General features: G+C 41.6%; 1 protein-coding gene across 1 annotated transcript in view; it reads left to right on the top strand.

The window, feature by feature from the left end:
• The window catches only part of gna13b (guanine nucleotide binding protein (G protein), alpha 13b), a 20414-nt gene extending 1993 nt beyond the window's left edge, over positions 1-18421 (top strand). Inside the window, exons 2-5 of the mRNA XM_031871102.1 lie at positions 10942-11171; positions 13092-13142; positions 15397-15597; positions 15737-18421. Coding sequence (XP_031726962.1) covers positions 10942-11171; positions 13092-13142; positions 15397-15597; positions 15737-16108 — 854 coding nt within the window. The 3' untranslated portion in view covers positions 16109-18421. The remainder of the gene's footprint in view (positions 1-10941; positions 11172-13091; positions 13143-15396; positions 15598-15736) is intronic.
• Positions 18422-18433: the final 12 nt, after the last annotated feature.

The following is an 18433-nucleotide window of genomic DNA, read 5'->3' as shown; positions in this document are numbered from 1 at the left end:
ACATTGGCACTGAGAGTATGTTGTTGTGTTGTTTGTCTTAAGACATTTACAACTTTTTAATTTGTCATTTTAGGCAGGTGAGAACTATTTTGAGTAGGGTCCTGCCCATTGGTCATGGTTAGGGAGGCTCAAGACGACTCTCTGAACTTACAAATACAAGCAGAAAAAGTAGTTTTTACACACGCACGCATTTTTTGACAAATAACTTTTATTAATAATATGACATTTATAATATAGTTTAGAATTGTTTTTCTAAACATTTGTTTCTGTTTGAAGCAGAGATGCCTCGATTGATCAGCAGTTTTTGAGCTTGAATAATTAATTACAGATGTTTGACGGATGTTTCACAGCAATAAAAAATAGATATTTGATAATTATGACCGGTTTAACACTAGCTCTAAGCAGCTTATAATATGTCATTAAAACTACCAATGCTGAGATTTGTTTGAATTAAAGCAATTATTTAAATTAAAATACAATCATTTATTTCCCTGATATTGACAATAACAAGGTAAAAGGATAATATTTGTTGAAATAATTTTTTGGGACAGTTCCAGGATGTGGTGAGAAAAATGTTAGCCCAGAGCCTCACTGTCAATTATGGTTCTGGAAAATCAGAATCGGGAATCAGAATCGTATGAGAAAATTCTATGTAACAGTTTGTGTTTGCAGCTGATTTAGATGTCTTAACTGATGATTTGTGGCCTTAATACTTGATCATGATGACCTTTTGTTGCTTTTGACTTTATCTGTGAATCGTTTAAATGTCAATATAGCTGATCGCACTGCACAGCAGCTGTCAATGACCTATATCTGAGTTGATTTTGTCTGACAGTGTCTACCGCAGCTCAACAGCTTGGTAATAACTGTCTGCGGGGAACTTGTTAGTGGCAGATTACTGATCAGATGGTATCTGATCAGGTTGGTATATAAATGTCTATATTTACATGGCACATTCATATTCAACATGATTTATTTCTAGACATGTACTTTGAGTCAGCTGCATGCTGGAAGTCTGTTGGTGGGAACATATTGAGTCACCATAAAGAGTTTGATGCTCAAGTGGAAACAGTGTTATTAATCACATGATTATGTCCAACATGGCTTAGAGACCACATACCGTGCCACCCAAACAAAAGATGGAATGAACTCCGATCTTGTAGTTACTGTTCACACAGGGTGAAAATGGCACCGCGACTCTTCAGCATCATCCTCTTCCAGCTGTTCTCATGTGACTCCACCTGGAAACAGCTGCTGTTCTGGTTTGATCTGTCCTGTCTGGCTCACGGTGATAGTGGTTGAATGATAACTGGCAAAACTCTGGTAACTTGTGAACATTACCTGACCATTTAAATGATCTTAACACAACATTATGGGTAGTCTACTATTGGTTAGTGATGCAGCGATTGCAATTTTGTTGGCCAATTACGATATTTTAAAAGTCTGACCTACCGATACTGATTTTCTTTCTAAGAACTATTGTTGACAGCAAGGCTCTTGACTAACTATGTTTTACCAATGTCGCAAAAAAACTATTCCGAAGTCAGTTTTAACTGTCAAAAATTCTAAATGTTATCCTGTTACTTTGTTATTGGCAGCTATAGTGGTTATATGTATAAAACTCAATTAAAATGATAAAAAAAATAAATGCTTGTATTTTTATTTACATATTTGCTTTGATAAAAAAAAAATATTGGCATCGTTCGTTCTAAATATTTATTTATTAGCTGCTTCGAGCTAGTGTTAGGAAGTTAAACAGGTCATAATTCGCTCTCTAATATCTATCTTATATTGCTTTGAAATCGTCCGTTTTAAACAACTGGATTCATTCAAGTTTCTCACTATACTCTCATTTCACAAGATTACATCTGAACAGGGCTGGTGTTGGCGGTGTGATGCATATAGCAGATGTAAATCATTTTAAAAATATAATATTATTGTCATAGTTAGTTACCTGGTCCAGATGGATTCATACTCTGTATAGCCTACAGAAGAAAAAAATAGTATTGTACAAAATATTTTAGCCTTCCACGCATCAAATGAATGTGATTGATAGAACACAATGCTCCTTTAGTTTTAACAGTAGTGAGTGAATTTCCCAGTTAGATTTCTCCTGGAGAAAGTTGATTTCTTGACCGTGTTTAAATAACGTGTAAATAAGTGTGTTTCTAATCGGCTTCTTAAATGTGAGTGTGTGAAGATCAAAGACTTCAGACAGATATAGTAAGTGGACTGTAGTTGTTTCTCTCTTTTCTAGTCTTCTGACCACTCAAAGCTCTTTAACACTACATGTCATCATTCACCCATTCATACACTGATGACAGGGCTACCATGTTAGGTGATCAGAGCAATCCTGATTGAAGGATGGCTCTGCTCTACCACTGTGACAGTAACACTGATAGGATCATTGCACTATGTGTATCTATACCTTCATCACTACGTGCATCCTTGTTCCAAAGTTTGAATCAAAGACATATAGCAGCTAGTAGTATAATAAACGCCTGACTGTTTGTAAAGTGTGTACACTGTGTGCTCTCACCACAGAGCCTGTAGTGACAGCACACTACTCCAGTCATGGGTTTAGAACAGGGTCAGTAGAATGAACCATGACCTGCTGCATGTATATGTAGATTTACAGTATCCAGTGCATGAGGACTTAGTTAGTTATTCGATATCATGCATGACCTGATTTCTCTTGTCTGGTCATTGTCAACAATGCAGGATCATATGGCAAAAAAAAGTTGAACTTGGCTCGAGTACAATCACAATGTGACATCACTTGGCAACACACTGTGTTGGGTGATCAGATACATTCCAATAAATGTTCCTGACAGAGCCCTTTGTAAAGTCAAGGGGATGTTGATTCAAATCATCAGTCGACAAGCATCCGGGTAGAATCCCGTCTTCACAGTCCAATGATTGCAATTGTATTAGCTGTGTCATTCCCAAATGAAAATAAATGTATGTATATGCCTATGCAGCTAGCACAGAATCACCAGAGGTGATTGGGTCTGCGGAGTGTGTGAGTACCAATAAGCTTCTATTTGTGCTTCCATGATGTCAGAAGGGTTGTGGGGGGGCAGTTGCACGTAAACTCCCTTTGAATAGTGTGCGAACAGGGAAGTGGAAGGCTGGAAAGGCTTGCTCAGCTGCAGTCAGGGGGAAGTGACTGACGCGTGACGTGGTTCCACTGAGAAGGAAACGGTTCGTGTCATCTCAGGATAAAAGTTAGCTAAATCAGTCCAGGGAGTTTTGTTAACAGCAGGGGAGTCTCTCTTTGACGCACTATTGACATACTACTGACAGTAGTGTGGCAGCCCAGTTAAAAAAGGTTCATGCTGTCATTAAATGAAACCCCTTTTGCCACCATGATAAGTGGGGAAAAATGGAAGCTTGTGTCATTAATGCCACGAATATATTCGGTTCCACATGAGTACAGAACTGTTGCAGGTAAATACATATGTTTTAAAGTCTTTTAAGTGTCCAATGATTTAGCTTGTGTGTGGTGTGCTTGTAGCTGTCAACCTCGGCTGAAATCACTAAACGTTTAGTCTTGTCATTCAAGATAACTATCTTGCAAAGTGAAAACATTGACAAACCCTTTCATCTGCATCTTGATTTGGTTTAGTTCAGCTAATCACTCAATTTGAGTGGTGTAACTGATCACGGATCGATCCGATATTCTCATCTTTTTGAAAACATTTTTAAAGTTGTAGACCATTTCACAGTAATGGTAAACATTATTGCAGTGTATTTGAATGAATGAACCTGACAGGAAGTGAACATAGACCCAAGTTGTTGCCGAGCAGTTCAGGTCAGTTGAAATTCTTTTCAATATTGATCAAAGGCCGAGGGTATCAACATACCTCATGTTGCACTTAAACAGAATTGAATATTCTTGAATGTTTTATTTTTATTTATTTATTTCATTTTGTTTCAAATTGGACACCTTCAATATTTTTGTTTTCATGTAAGACTATATAGCCCAAAGTTCTTTGCTTTAAGTGTTCTTGAAGTTCTTTAATTAATAAATAGAAAGCAAAGTTATATATTTGACTCCTCCCCTTTTCTTTGCTGATCCGAACCGTGATCCGTTGCACCCCTACTAAATTTGATCTGATACAAACGGATCATTCTTTGCAGTTATGCATATACTGAAAAATAAGTGCTTGGATCAGGATATACAGGCCGACCAATACTGACACTTTGAAAGATACATTAAATTCAGTTTCTTCATCACTGTCAAGGTAAAATCCAATGTTTCCACTATCTGATACATACATTCATTCATTCACTCACATGGGGCCACAGACTTTTCAAGTGCCACAGCAATATTATCGAACATTCGAATAGTCCCAATCACTTCCAGGCTGTGTGGTATGCTGATTTATGCTGGGGGGAAAGGGGGCACCCCTGTTTGTTTAAAAAAAAAAAGTCGGTATCCTTTTTCTCTGACTAAAACTGCCCACACATGATCAGAGATGAACTACTCTGCGTTGACTGTACCATTGCTATGGGGAGAGCTAGGAGGAAGCGCTACCTTTGGCGTGGCCGAGCGCTGTTCTTATTTCAACTTTGACCTTGGTGGTTGCTGATCTCCGAAGCACAACCAATGAGATAAGCTTAATGTGACGTAGCCAGAAGCAACACATGCATGCTCCTCTTACATAATGAGACACCAGCGTTTCATGGCTAGGGGTCACCAGTCAATCACAGATTACACCCCTTCAGGAAACCTCCAGGTTTACCTGACCTGCAGTTTTCTGTTGGCTTCTGTTGATTTGTGTGGTTGAATTCAGTGTTTTTGACAAAAACAGTTCAGCACTCACTGATATCAAACCAGAACTATATGAAGAGGATGTGAACTGAGGCGCATAACAGAGCCCACTTCCTATTGTGCCTCTCTATTGTAACGCACAGTTGTTTTATGTTTTGTGTGTGTGTAAATGACTGGGTGACGTGTATGTGCAATTCTTACTGAAGTGAGGAAGTTTGATGTCATGTTAAAAGACGTGTGTATGCAGATGAGCGTGAGAAGCCCCCTCGGGGTGTTTCCCTGGTGGGTGCTGCTCACTGGGCTTCCCTCAGAGACACAAGCGGCTCACTGAAGCCACAGTGTTAGTGTGGGCCTGTGTTGGGGTGAAGTGTACTACAAATGACTCAACCTGATCATCATGTTAGGGTTTTGCCGGTGTAAAATATATTAATATCTATATTCAAATATATTAATATTAAGCCAAACAGATGCAACAAAGCTAACAAGAGCGTAAGAAAAGTGCCTTTATGAGATCGTGAGAAACACGACAGGCCTCCAAAACATTAAAAAAAAGAAGAGGTCTAATCACACTAAAAGTTATTTTCATTATCAGTTCATTTTCTTGATTAGCTGATTAATCATTTTGTCCATAAAATAAAAAAATAGCTCAAGTACCCAGAAGGTGATGTCTTTAAATTGCTGGTTTTGTCTGGCCAACAGAATCGATACCGAAGGTCTTTGATTTATTAAAAATAGAACTCAAATCCTCAGCTCTTAGAAGCTCAAAGCAAACAAGTTTTTTTTGGCATTTCTGCTTTATAAATGACTGAAATGATCAGTGGATTGATCATAGTGCTGAGCGGTATGACCAAAAATTTGTATCACGGTATTTTTTTAAGATTCTGGCGGTTTCACGGTATATCACGGTATTTTTATTTCCTTGACTTGGTCTACGTCAGATTTTTTTAAACCAAAACACTTCCAAACAGCAGACCCAGCTCCTCTCTTTGTTCATCCTGCATTGCTCTGTTCTGTTCTTTAATGTAACGTTACTGTAGCGACAGAGCCTCTCCAAGCTGTTAGCAGACTCTTGTGCTAGCTGGCTAGCTAGCGAGCTGCCTGTATGTCGTTCGGAGGTGTAATTTTATAAATGTACAATTATTAGTGTTACAAATTGTTTCTCTGTCACAAACTGTTGTGTCGTGGTGTTTTGCCCTGTTAAAGAGCGTTAGTCGTGGGTTATTAATTGTTGTGTTATAAAGTTATGACCATGATTAGGGGTCAGTCTCAATACACTCTACACAACTGGCTCTGACCGTAGCGCAATATAGCACAATATATTTAGCTGCCTGTTGAAGAGTTACAGCAGTTGTTTCGGCTGTGCACCGGTATGGCGGTGTATGAAAAATGAATATCATACGGGAAATTAAAACCGGTATACCGGATGAACCCGTATACCGCCCAGCACTAATTGATCATAAGAACTGTTGTGTATTTCCTATTGATTGACTAAATGATTGTGTATCGGCACCATTCGCCATTAAGGCTAGATGAGGCAGTTGTCATTGCATCCTGACTCTGATGTGATATGTTGATATTCATATAGGGCTGCACAATTAATTGAATTTTAATCGCGATCACGATTTTGGCTGCCACCATTAAATGAGCATGATCGTCAGCGATATTGACGTTTTAAAATGCGTGCTCTGTTACATATCAAATCAAGAGCTTCCTAACAGTCAGCCAATCACCAGGGGGAGAACAAGATGGGAGGTGTTATGCGCGCACCCTGCAGCGGCAGCCTCAAAAAAAGTTCTGTCTGCAGTCGACTCCGGTATTAGTAGAAGAGTAGAGAGACAGACGGTCACGGGTGTCGTGTGAAAGCTAAATCAAATGTCAGGAGCAGAAGTCGATGAGCTAGCCCCTCGAAAAGGATCATCATCCTTTGTCTGGAAGTTTTTTGGATTTAGGGCAAGTGATGTTAACCAAGAACAAATCATATGCACAGAGTGCGTTACAGTTGTGTCTGCGCCGCATAGCAATACAACTACCTTGTTCAACCACCTGAAAAATCACCACAAACCACAGTACGACGAATGCATTAAGGCCAAAGCTAACGGTACCTCACTGAATCTCCATCGTGGAAAGGACCAGTCTGATGCAAAGATTTGTACATTAGACAGAATGTAGCACAACAATGGAAGTGGAAGCAGTGTTCTTGTTCATTTAAACGTGACAGTGCAATAAAAAGATGTCCCTAAAATTGATGAATAATCGTAATAAATAATCGTGATCTCAATATTGATCAAAATAATCCTGATTATGATTTTGGCCATAATCGTGCAGCCCTATATTCATATCAGTCCAGGTGTAGAGAGCCACTGATCAATCAGCCACCGGTTGCTGATTGATCAGTGGCTCCTGTATCAGTTGGTCATATTTACAGACATGCCCTATGATTAGGGGTGCAACGGATCACAAACCTCACGATTCGGATCGTACCGCGTTTTTTGAGTCAAGGGTTGGATACTTTTTCGGATCAGCAAAGATTAGGGGGGTGGACAAATATAACTTTGCTTTCCATTTATTAATTGGAGAACTTCAAGAACACTTAAAGCAAAGAACTTTGGGTTATAGTCTTACATGAAAACCACAATATCTAAGATGTATTTTTTTTTTTTTTTAAGATGAGAATATCTACATTGTCTGGGGAGAGGTTAGCGCCGATATGTGTCTGTGTGACTCTCACAGAGGGGGCGTGTCTGCAGCACCGGACTATGAATCTCCTCCTCCGTTGTGATGAAGTGAGCAGTCAGTCTTTTCCTTTTCATAGAGGAACGAGCTTCTTACTGAAGTGGGTGCGTGAGGGGATTTTCATAGCGTAGCTCAAGCACTTTAACCAGATTTTGAAATCCTTTATTTTCCACAACGGAGAATGGCCTCATGTCTGCAGCAATAAAGACCCCAATAGATGTTGTAATAACTTTAGCCCGGTCTAATTCTACAGTACCACAAACACTTTCTTAAATGTCGCCGTGATAAGTTGGTGGTGGTGTTGTGGTTTGTCCCCAGTTGCTGACAGACCAGGATGGTGGCGCTTCATATGTGTGGACATGCCCGATGTTTTGCCATTGTCGTATATCTTTCTCGTTGAACAACGTCTACATACCGTAACGGTTTTGTCCACCACCCTAATTCCTTCATTATTAGTAACACAAAAGTGAATTAAATGACGCCGGGGGCTTCTCAAGTTCCTCCGCTTGCCATGCCTTTCACCGTCGAATGCTTTTAACACGCTCTGTTCACGGGAACACACTACTGCTTTATATCTGTTCACTGCATCTCTGCATAGATATTTAGAGACGCATTACCTGGAAAAAGTATGAGCAGCAGTAAAACTTTATTTCACACTGTGATGTATAAACTGTAAAAAATAAAATAAAAATGCAATTAATCCATGGTTCACGTGTGCCGAACCATGAGGGGTGATCCATTACACCACTACCTATGTTGGTTTACAATGTGCACATACACCACACACACACACACACACACACAGTGTGGACTGGTAGCTGGAGAGGTGGCAGTTCGCCCTTGAGCAAGGCACTGGACCTCCAAACTACTCCCGGAAGCTGTATAGTAGCTACCTAGTGTAGCGCGTGATGCCCATCACACAGCAACAAGTGTTGGCCGTCAGCTTGTAGCTTCATGTCACCAGCTTCCATTGAAAATGACCTGTAGCCTGTTGCTGTATTGTAGTATATACAGTTGTTGGACATCAGTATAAATTGTAATGAGTAGGTTAAGTCTTTCATCCTGTTTTCTGTTCCCAACTGTGAAATACCAAAAAGTTGACTGTGCTCATGTGTTTTTTACAGTCCAAAGCAAAGCCTCCTGTCTTTGTACATGAAAACTGAAGCTATCGGCACAGCAACCCAAGATATGTAGACGGATTTAAAGCACTCATCCTTCAGCTGTCCACACACACACACACACACACACACACACACACACACACACACACACACGTCTGCAGACAGCTGGATTAACCCAGGTGTTGCCAACAGCCAAGGAACACAGCCATTGTCAGAGCAGGCCTGTTTGAAGGGGTGAAGCACAGTTCACAGAGCAGTAATGTAAACCCAATGCTTCAGCTCAGTCCTCCACTCTGAGCGCTGCATTGCCTCAGTCAGAGACGGAATGGCACCCGAGTGCAGGAGTTACTGTTCCCCTGGTTAACAGACACCTGTGAATCACTAGTTTGCACTTGTTTAGTCACAGTTGACATTTGCCAGTGAACTAGGTGGGTCAAGCTCAAACTAACAGTTCTGCCATGAACCCTGCTTTCATGAAGGTTCTAATGTTGGTTTGAACAATTTTTTAGAGGTATAAATTCAACAGTTATTATGATTCTGATAATAGATATTCAGCCGGTGTTCACAACTTTATCTTTATGTGTGTAATAGATGCAATTTGAAATATACACCTTGAAAACTGCAAACCTATCTACATCATGTTTTTTATGTTTGTTAAATTCTCAGTAGCGATAACTAAATTATATACTTATTATACACAGCGTCGGAAATACACGAGGGCAAAGGGTAAAACTGCCCCTAAGAAATATCATTTTGCCCCTGATATCACTAGGAGAGGGGCAAAAAATGCCCCCGAACTTTCTAAACGAATAAAAAAATGGAGCGCTTCTTAATCAGACCTGTGACTGCGAGACTGTGGTCAACTCAGCAGACACTTAAATGTTAGTGCACCTATATGCTGAAATTCACGGTAAACTCATTCAAACGGCGCAGATCGGGAGCGAGCGAAGGACTTCGAAAGTTAACGGAAAGATTAACGTGAGACAACATCCGGTTTCTTCAGACGAACATCCGGTTTTCAGAATAAGATGCCAACAAAGTATACATATTGCATAATGGAAATTAGATTAAATGAATTATATTCACATTAAGTATAAAACATGCTACCTGCATCTCGTGAGTTAAAGGGCAAATACACCTAAATTGTGCGTAAAGTGTCTTTATTCTTTGATTTGAGGGTTGCTGGAAATGAATACCTGACTGACAGTCAATTAAGATATTTTACTAAGTAAAAACTCTGAACTGAATTTGTACCTTCAATCAGTGTTGCCTGTTTTAAACCTGTGTTCTAAACCTGTATTTTGACTCTTTATACATGTCCCTGTCCCCACTCCTAAATGCCTGTTCCTTGTGCAGCCTTAGCTGTCAGTTCTGCTGTAAACCAGGGTTTGTCATTGTTATAACTAACCTGGTGCTTGATGGAACACAGCTGTCCTATCTGTCCTCACAGAATGTATGACGTTACAGCCTGTGTACTCATCCAGACTGTTGGTAGCAGTCCTGAAAACATCCCAGTCTGTACAGTCTAAACACGCCCAAAGATCCTCCAGAGTTTCACTGGTCCACTTCCTGAATTTCCTCACCACAGGTTTACAGAGCTTTAATTTCTGCCTGTATGCAGGAATCAGATGGACCATGACGTGGTCAGAGAGTCCCAGTGCAGCACGAGGGACGGCGTGATAGGCCCACGCTCTATAATTTAGAAATAATAATTTAGTCTGGAGTATTGCTGATAATTCTTTGTTGGAAAGAAAATTGAAACTGAATTGGAAGATTGCAATCGGTGCACCTCTAATAATAAACCACCAGATACAATGCAATATTGTTTTCAGTGTTGCAGATGTAAGACTAGGCAGACCTGCACTGTCGTTGGTGTTCCAGTGATGTATTCATGTTTTATATGTCGCTATTTGGTCAGTAATTACCTGCTGTATGTATGCCCTTGGCTGGAAACAGACTTGTCATGTGACATGAGCTGTCATAAGACAACAGTGAATTTTGAAACCTAAACATTGGTCCATTTGCCAGAGAAGATTGATCTCGCAGTAAGCTGCTTTAGCCTTTACTCTGTTTGGAAGCAGGTATGATGTTTAGCTTCTGTTGGTGGAGCCACATCCAAAATGTCAATAACCAATAATAAAATAAATGTATGTAAGGTGGAAATTTTTTTGCAGTTCTTTTTTTTCTAAAAGAACCACATATGTGCCGTATATGGTTCCTTTCCAAGGAAGCGTAGGCTGTAATGTGATCTGCAAAGAAACGATGATCATGACTAGAATACCAGTCTGACATGTCTCCCTCCTGCTTCAGGTATTCGAGTGTTGGTGGATGCTCGAGAGAAGCTACACATCCCATGGGGCAACCAGTCCAACCAGCGGCACGGAGACACAATGATGGCGTTTGACACCCGGTCGGTGATGGCCCACGGTCACGGCATGGTGGAGCCCAAGGTTTTCCAGCACTACCTGCCGTCCATCCGGGCCCTGTGGGCTGACCAGGGCGTCCAGCACGCCTACAACCGCCGCAGAGAGTTCCAGCTGGTGAGTTGGTGTTAACCAGCATCCACATTACAAGCAATGTGGTTTAAAGCTGTATACATGTTCAAAGGGTTAAGGGCAGTGGTGGGTCCCATAGATTGTGGTTCTGGTGTTGTGCACTGATTAAGCTATGACCCATGTACCTCAGTGTTTTCCCTGGGTTGCTTGGTTTGACTTCCGTGATTGTTCCTTTTGCCTCTAGTAGCATGTCCAGTGATTACTCGTGAGTAGGTCTAAGGGCTTCAGTGTACAGACGAGCATTGACGGCCTCAGATAAAGGCTCGGCCTCACAGTCGATGGTAGAGCTGCAGCTGCTGTGCGCACACAGACGAGCTATGAAGGGCTGCTTCTCTCTCTCTCTCCCCATGCCCTTCCTTCCTCCAGCTCTCCCTCACTGCTCTCCACCAGTGTAGACTGTGCTCTAACAGAGTCTTTCTCTCAGGGTAGTGATCTTCAACTGTCCTGCAGTGACACTAGCCTGCCAAGCTTCTTCATGGAGCTGCTGAGATCCAAAGAGCAGTTAGCTCGCTGTGCGTTGCTCTTTGTAATGTTACTGTGGTTATACAGGTACTATCATTCTGGGATGCCCTATACATGCCACTTCACTACCGATACGTTTTGTTTTCCCTCAAATAAAACAAGTGGTATTATGGTCTGTAGAAAGAATGCATGTGACCAAAGTCACTATGCTTTCTTCCCCAACAGGCAAACACTTGTCAGCATCTGCCAGCATGCACTCGCATTATATTTGCCAATACCAATAAATTCATACTGTTATGATATTAAATCAATGTGGCATATTTAATGTGAAAACAATGCATCTAATTAAGACGTTACTCATATTGCTATGTGTTTATGTTACTCATATTGCTATGTGTTTATGTTATGGCAATGTACAGCAGCAGCAAGCATGGCTGAAAAAAAATAATGCTATGTAATGCTGTAGGCTAAATAAGTAATGCTGTAGGCTTCTCTGGAGGAATTGGCTCCAAATATGGGAGCAACATTTCATTTATTCCATGTTTTCATTTGATAAATTCGACATCAATTCGAGATTTGCACTCTCATATTTCCGATATTTTGCTGGTCACATTTACACATGCAGGATAGTTTTATAATCAAGATTCTCGATTGGTATTCGATCAGCACTGCCTAGTTTTACACTTTGATCAGAAATCCCCAGCAGAAAGTATCCTCGGCTTTGATTGGTTGTTTTTCTTCTGGTGGAGTCTTTCAAATGTCATGAAGAGCACTGAGAGGAGGCACCGGAACCTCGTTATCTGTCTCATGTACTACTTTCAGGATAAAGTGACACTTTGAGCAAACATGACAAAGTTATTGTTATTAAAGTTACCATTCATATGTTAAATATCATCATATAACTAGTTCCAACCCCTGAACATAGAACTACCTGTGTTAGCGTGAAACATGTGCTGGTTCCAGCTTCTGTGTAAATGTTTTCAGGTTTTCTTGATCCTCTGTAATGAATATATTTGGTTTATTTGAAGATGTCACATGAGCTCTGCTGGGAACTTGAGATGGGAATGTTTCATTGTTTGTTTGTCAAACAATTAATAATTAAGAAATAATTAGTGTTGGCCCCCTGTACAGACTAGTAGAATATATGTTGAGGTGTGATGAGGCAGCTGTTTATTGTAACATTTGTTATTGTGATGGACTGGTGGCTGCATGTACAGTATATACTATCACAGCTCTAAACACAGTCACTAAAACCTCTCTGTCTCTCGCTCTCTCTCTCTCTCTGCATCTCTCTCTCTCTCTCTGCATCTCTCTCGCTCTCTCGCTCTCTCTCTCGCTCTCTCTCTCTCTGCATCTCTCTCGCTCTCTCTCTCTCTGCATCTCTCTCTCTCTGCATCTCTCTCTCTCTCTCTCTCTCTCTCTCTGCATCTCTCTCTCTCTCAGGGTGAGTCAGTCAAGTATTTCCTGGACAATTTGGAAAAGCTTGGACACTCGGTAAGTCCCACCCACACTGCAGAGGCTCCACTAATCACAGACACCAGTAGTGGTGCAACAGATCATGAACCTCACTGTTCGGATCGTATCACAGATCAGAGTCACTGATCACAGAGCAAATTTAACTTTTAGATCCCTGATCATGTTTCTTTAGCCGCTGATACGAATTATTGATCATTGATGATCCATATTAACAGATCCAGATCTCTCTGTTGTTTGACTATACAGCTGGTCTACAAGGATCCTATTACTATTAGTATTTTTGCCACCGTCCCAAAAATCATTTGAGCCGCTCTAAAGTCAGTAAACCATCAAACTTTCTAACTGTTCTTTTTACTTTGTTATAGTCATCTATAGTGTATAGTTCAAATACAATATAATATTTTTATGGATTAAAACAAATCTTGTCGTTAGTTACTGTTTATATTAATGTGAAAACATTAATATATTATTATTTCTCATGAACACACAGATGTTTCAGAGAATGTAAGTTCATATGTAATAAGTCCAAACAATAAGCTACAACGGATCATTTTCCCTCAGCCTCAACAAAGGCACTCAGCTACAGGCCCAAGAGCCTCCTCAGATATTCCCTCTTGTTATAAATATTATAATAATAATAATCAATACTATGTGCCACTCTGAGCTGTACTAGTAACCACCCAAGCTGCTGACTTTGCTGTGTGCTAACATGAATACTGCATGAGAGGTTTTCCCCAGACCTTTAAACCAGATGCGTTATTTGTTAGTGTGTTTGTGTGTGGACATGCCAGCGATGAGTCATCACCTCTGGAATGTCATGAATTAGGATCTGATGTAACCAGAGCTCACACACACACTCTCACACACAGTCACACCATGATTGGGAATAGTGATCATATTTGATCCTGAGTAGTTAAAGGTGCCCCCCACCCCATCACAGACACTCTTCCTGAAGCTCCACATTTGTTTATGCGCTGTGGTATTTCAGGAATGCAGTGTTAAAGAGAGAAGTCCCCAAAGCACCACTGGTTTTATCTGGAACACAAAGATCTCTGGTTCTCTCCCTAACGCTCATATTTGCGTGTGAGAGAAGTTGGAGATTATTTTATAGGTGCTATGCTTAATGTGTTTCTCTCAAAGTTATGTACCATGAAAAATATCCTTCTTTTTACATCTTGTCAAATCTGAAGACCTTAAAATGTACCGACGCAGCTCAAAGGGAAAATGTGCCTCCTTCCATGTGGATGTCCAATCAGTGCTGATGGTAAATTTAGTCCACAGGAGAAATACATTCCCCAGTGCTGCTATATTGACAGAGAGAGATCTCTCCTGCTGCGGAGCCAGGCCTACATGTACCAGCATGCATTGCACACGAGGGGCGAGTTCGCTATGTCTGATTTATATAAAAAAAAAAAAATTTAAAAAAAACACACACAACTATATTGTTATTATTCATAACACCTAAACAGAAAAATACAACTGTACAGCGTCTGAATATGACTTAATTAATAAGGCTTAATTGCCTAGTTAAGTTAATGTAAAATACACTCATTTCAAACTGGACAAAAACTAAATAAAACACACCGAACTCGTCTTTCCACCCTTCCAACAATCATTAACTCTGATTGGGTTAAATTCAATCCTTAATTCACAGAGTAAGACGTGAAAGTATGGCGGCTCTAAGCCCTCTGAGCAGCTCCTTGTGTCTCCAGCACACCTCTATCCCACTGAGGAGCACCTTCATGCACGCAGCGTGCTCTCTCCGCCGACTGCCCACACTGAGGTTCAATACAGCTGCATGATTCCGTTTCTTTTTTTCACACTTTATTTTTGTTGCCTTTTGATCAGAGACAGAACACACACACACACACACACACACAGAAAAAGGGAAAAACAAAAAGGATCCCGATTGCTCTGTCCCCTCAAAAGCTTGATCCATTCTGAGACATATTCAGGGGTTCTCATCCTGTCTAATCGTTGACATGGAAACATCGTCCATTTCTCACGACATCGCTCTTATTCTGTGAGTTAACAGTTCCATATCATATATTTCATTCACACTTATCAGCCGTCCATCTTGTGATGGGCACTCTGTAGTCGCATCACTGGATGCAGGAAGACACAGAGAGCATCGCAAGAACTTCAATCATTCCTCACACTATATTCCTAACTCTGATAGCTCAGGTTGAGAAATGGCGACTTTTCTCTTTAAAACACTGTTAATTAGGCATGTTTTTATAAGATAATAATCAATCTGATAATGTGCTTGCAGGACTACCTCCCTAGCCAACAGGACATCCTCCTGGCCAGAAAGCCCACTAAAGGCATCCACGAGTACAACTTTGAGATAAAGAACGTGCCCTTCAAGATGGTGGACGTAGGCGGTCAGCGCTCCGAAAGGCGGCGCTGGTTCGAATGCTTTGACTCGGTCACTTCTATCCTCTTCCTCGTCTCCTCCTCTGAATACGACCAGGTGAGTGGGCTGTGAGCCACGCTGTGTGCTGAGGCATCAGGTGTGCCCTTTTCACTGCAGGGATTTGAAGGATTGGTTCACGTGCCACTGTGATGATCCGCTTTAACCCCAGCACACGTCTGCACTCTAACACCTCCAGGTGCTGATGGAGGACCGGCAGACCAACCGGCTGAGCGAGTCCCTCAATATCTTCGAGACCATCGTCAACAACCGGGTGTTCAGCAACGTCTCCATCATCCTGTTCCTGAACAAGACGGACCTGCTGGAGGAGAAGGTGAAGCAGGTCTCCATCAAAGACTACTTCCCTGAGTTCTTGGGCGACCCCTCGAGCCTGGCAGACGTCCAGCGCTTCCTGGTGGAATGCTTTCGCAAAAAGCGCCGAGAACAGCAACAGAAGCCGCTGTACCACCACTTCACCACAGCCATCAACACCGAGAACATCCGGCTGGTGTTCCGCGACGTCAAGGACACCATCCTGCACGACAACCTCAAACAGCTGATGCTGCAGTGAGGGAACTGACCAGGAAGAGGGGGATGGGTGGAGGAAGTCCCTCTACCCACTAACCCTCCCTGCTTGACTTTGACTGGTTCCTCACTTTGAACTTTGACTGTGTATTAAAGCCACCACTACTACCCCCCCACGCCTGCTCTCTGCCTTATTGAACTTGCTCATTATGACTTCTAACAGTGGCTATGGCTCTGAGCCCCACCCACCCTCTGACCCTTCAAACCACTGTAAATGACCCCTAAGCCCATCCATCATGTCCTCACCATGTGTTGCTCTAATCCACATACTTCTCTCTATGCTGCTCTGACCACTGTTGCTAAGGAAGCAGAGGGGGAGGGGCTTGTTTTAAATGAGCGAGAAGCCGTCATCAGCGACCGTTGACCGCTGTTGCCTTTTCTTTCAGAACTTCTTTGTTGTTTCTCTGGTTTAACATCTGTTCTCCACTGGCGCTTGGTGATGACATCACTGTGGGGGTTTCCTCTGAGAGCAGTGGAACTAACACACACACAGAGAGAGAGAGAGAGGAATTCCTATTCCAAAGTCCACTTAATTCTAGTTTTCTAATCACTTTGTTTCTTTTCCTAATATATGAATATACTGTATGTACCTATGCATTTTTCTTTAACTTATATTTTGTAGGGGTTTACACTTTGTGGGTTTGCTGATGGACTCTGTTACATTTAACTGGATACGTAGACCACTTGTAAAATGAAACACCATGCGTGCTGGGTTAATCGTGCCACGTTGTATTCTTCTGTTTCTCAGGACACATTGTGAACCCACTTCTCAACCACAACTCTCCTGCCTCTGACTCAGTCATATGACAGATTTCATGGTGTCTTTTCTCTGTCCGTCTGCAGAGAAGACTCTTTATGTCTCAAAAGTAGAAGTCCTGCCATCTTCAACCAGGACCATATTTTACCATCAGGGTCTGCACAAACAAACCACGTGACCTCATTTCAGCCTGGTATTGACAAGTGATCTGTGCCTAGATTCCTTATCTGGATAATAACATCTACACTTGGTATTAATACCACCTGTTGCTATCTCACTTCTGCCGACATCACCGTTGGATCTCAATATGCAAACCAGACCTGCAAACAGGTCAAAGCAGCGATGCAACTCTGAACCAAATGCACACCTCTCCAGACCAGGAATGTTTCCTGTATGCTGATGACATAATCCAGATACTTACCACAGGTCAATACCAAGGGTGCATTGGTCCATGATGGGCTTCTATTAATCATGTTTTTCTCTTATTTTATATCTTTTTATTCTTTTATCAAAAATCAACCCCCCAAAACAGCAGAAAGACGTCCATGAAAAGTTCCCACCAGCCCGTAGTGTTAGCGGCTGACTGCAGCAGCAGTGTGTCCGCAGTGCAAACAAGCAGTCAACAGAAGCCACGGACATGTCCGCTGGGCAGTAGTGCAAAGCTGCACGCTGAGGTAGGCACGACCCTTAATCTCTTCAATCCTGCTGAATCGATCATTGCCAAAAAATATTTCCAAAAATAGCAGATGTGCCAGAGTGAATGTGTACAAACACTGCACAGAAAAAGCTGTCTGTAGTTTGAGCTTGTCCTTCAGTGTAGCCATCATGTAGCTTCAGTGTAGGAACTATTGTTGCAGTCGTACACAGTGAACTCTTCAAGTAGTCTTAGTAGAAGATTATGCTCTGGTCCCTGTGGAATCCCTCATCTACGCCTGTAGGGTTCTTCTCTTTATGAGAGACGGGAAAGAAGGGAATGTTCTTCTTTTCTCACCTCCTTCAGTGTGTGTCTTCCTGTTGTTTCTCGGGTCATCTTTATTTTTAATAGGTACCTGTTACTGCCGTCTGTCATGCATCCTAAAGGGACATAGCCAGCCTGTATGTCACTGGAGGAACCGGAGCATGTGATGTCTGCTGGCCCATCTCACTTTAGTGTCTGTCTAATGTATCAGTGTCCAACCTCACTCTCATTCCAGCTGATGTAACCTCCCACACAGATTAGTATGTGTGACTGTGAGTGTTATTTTATTGTGGATGGTGTTTATTTCAAATGACAGAAGATGTCGCATTACTCAGCTTCCTCCAGATGTGTGGAGGCCCCAGCAGATAACTCTCCACTGCTTCATGCTATCACAGGATAAACACACATTTCAAAAGTAATGGCCTTTTTATTGAGGCGTTACAAAAAGCAACATCTTGTGTTTGAGTGTGAGCACAAACATCCAACATACATCAGCATATTGCATTATTTTTGTACTCCTGTCTCTATAGTTGTGTTGTAATTGCTACTGGCGGCTAATCACTATAGTGACTGAATAACGCCCTGCTCCCCCCCCC

Source organism: Anarrhichthys ocellatus, unplaced genomic scaffold (genome assembly GCF_004355925.1).
Source record: "Anarrhichthys ocellatus isolate YVR2014 unplaced genomic scaffold, GSC_Weel_1.0 scaffold56, whole genome shotgun sequence".
Classification (NCBI taxonomy): Eukaryota; Metazoa; Chordata; class Actinopteri; order Perciformes; family Anarhichadidae; genus Anarrhichthys; species Anarrhichthys ocellatus.
Note: the sequence above shows the minus strand (reverse complement) of the source record. Positions and strands in the feature narration are given on the sequence as shown.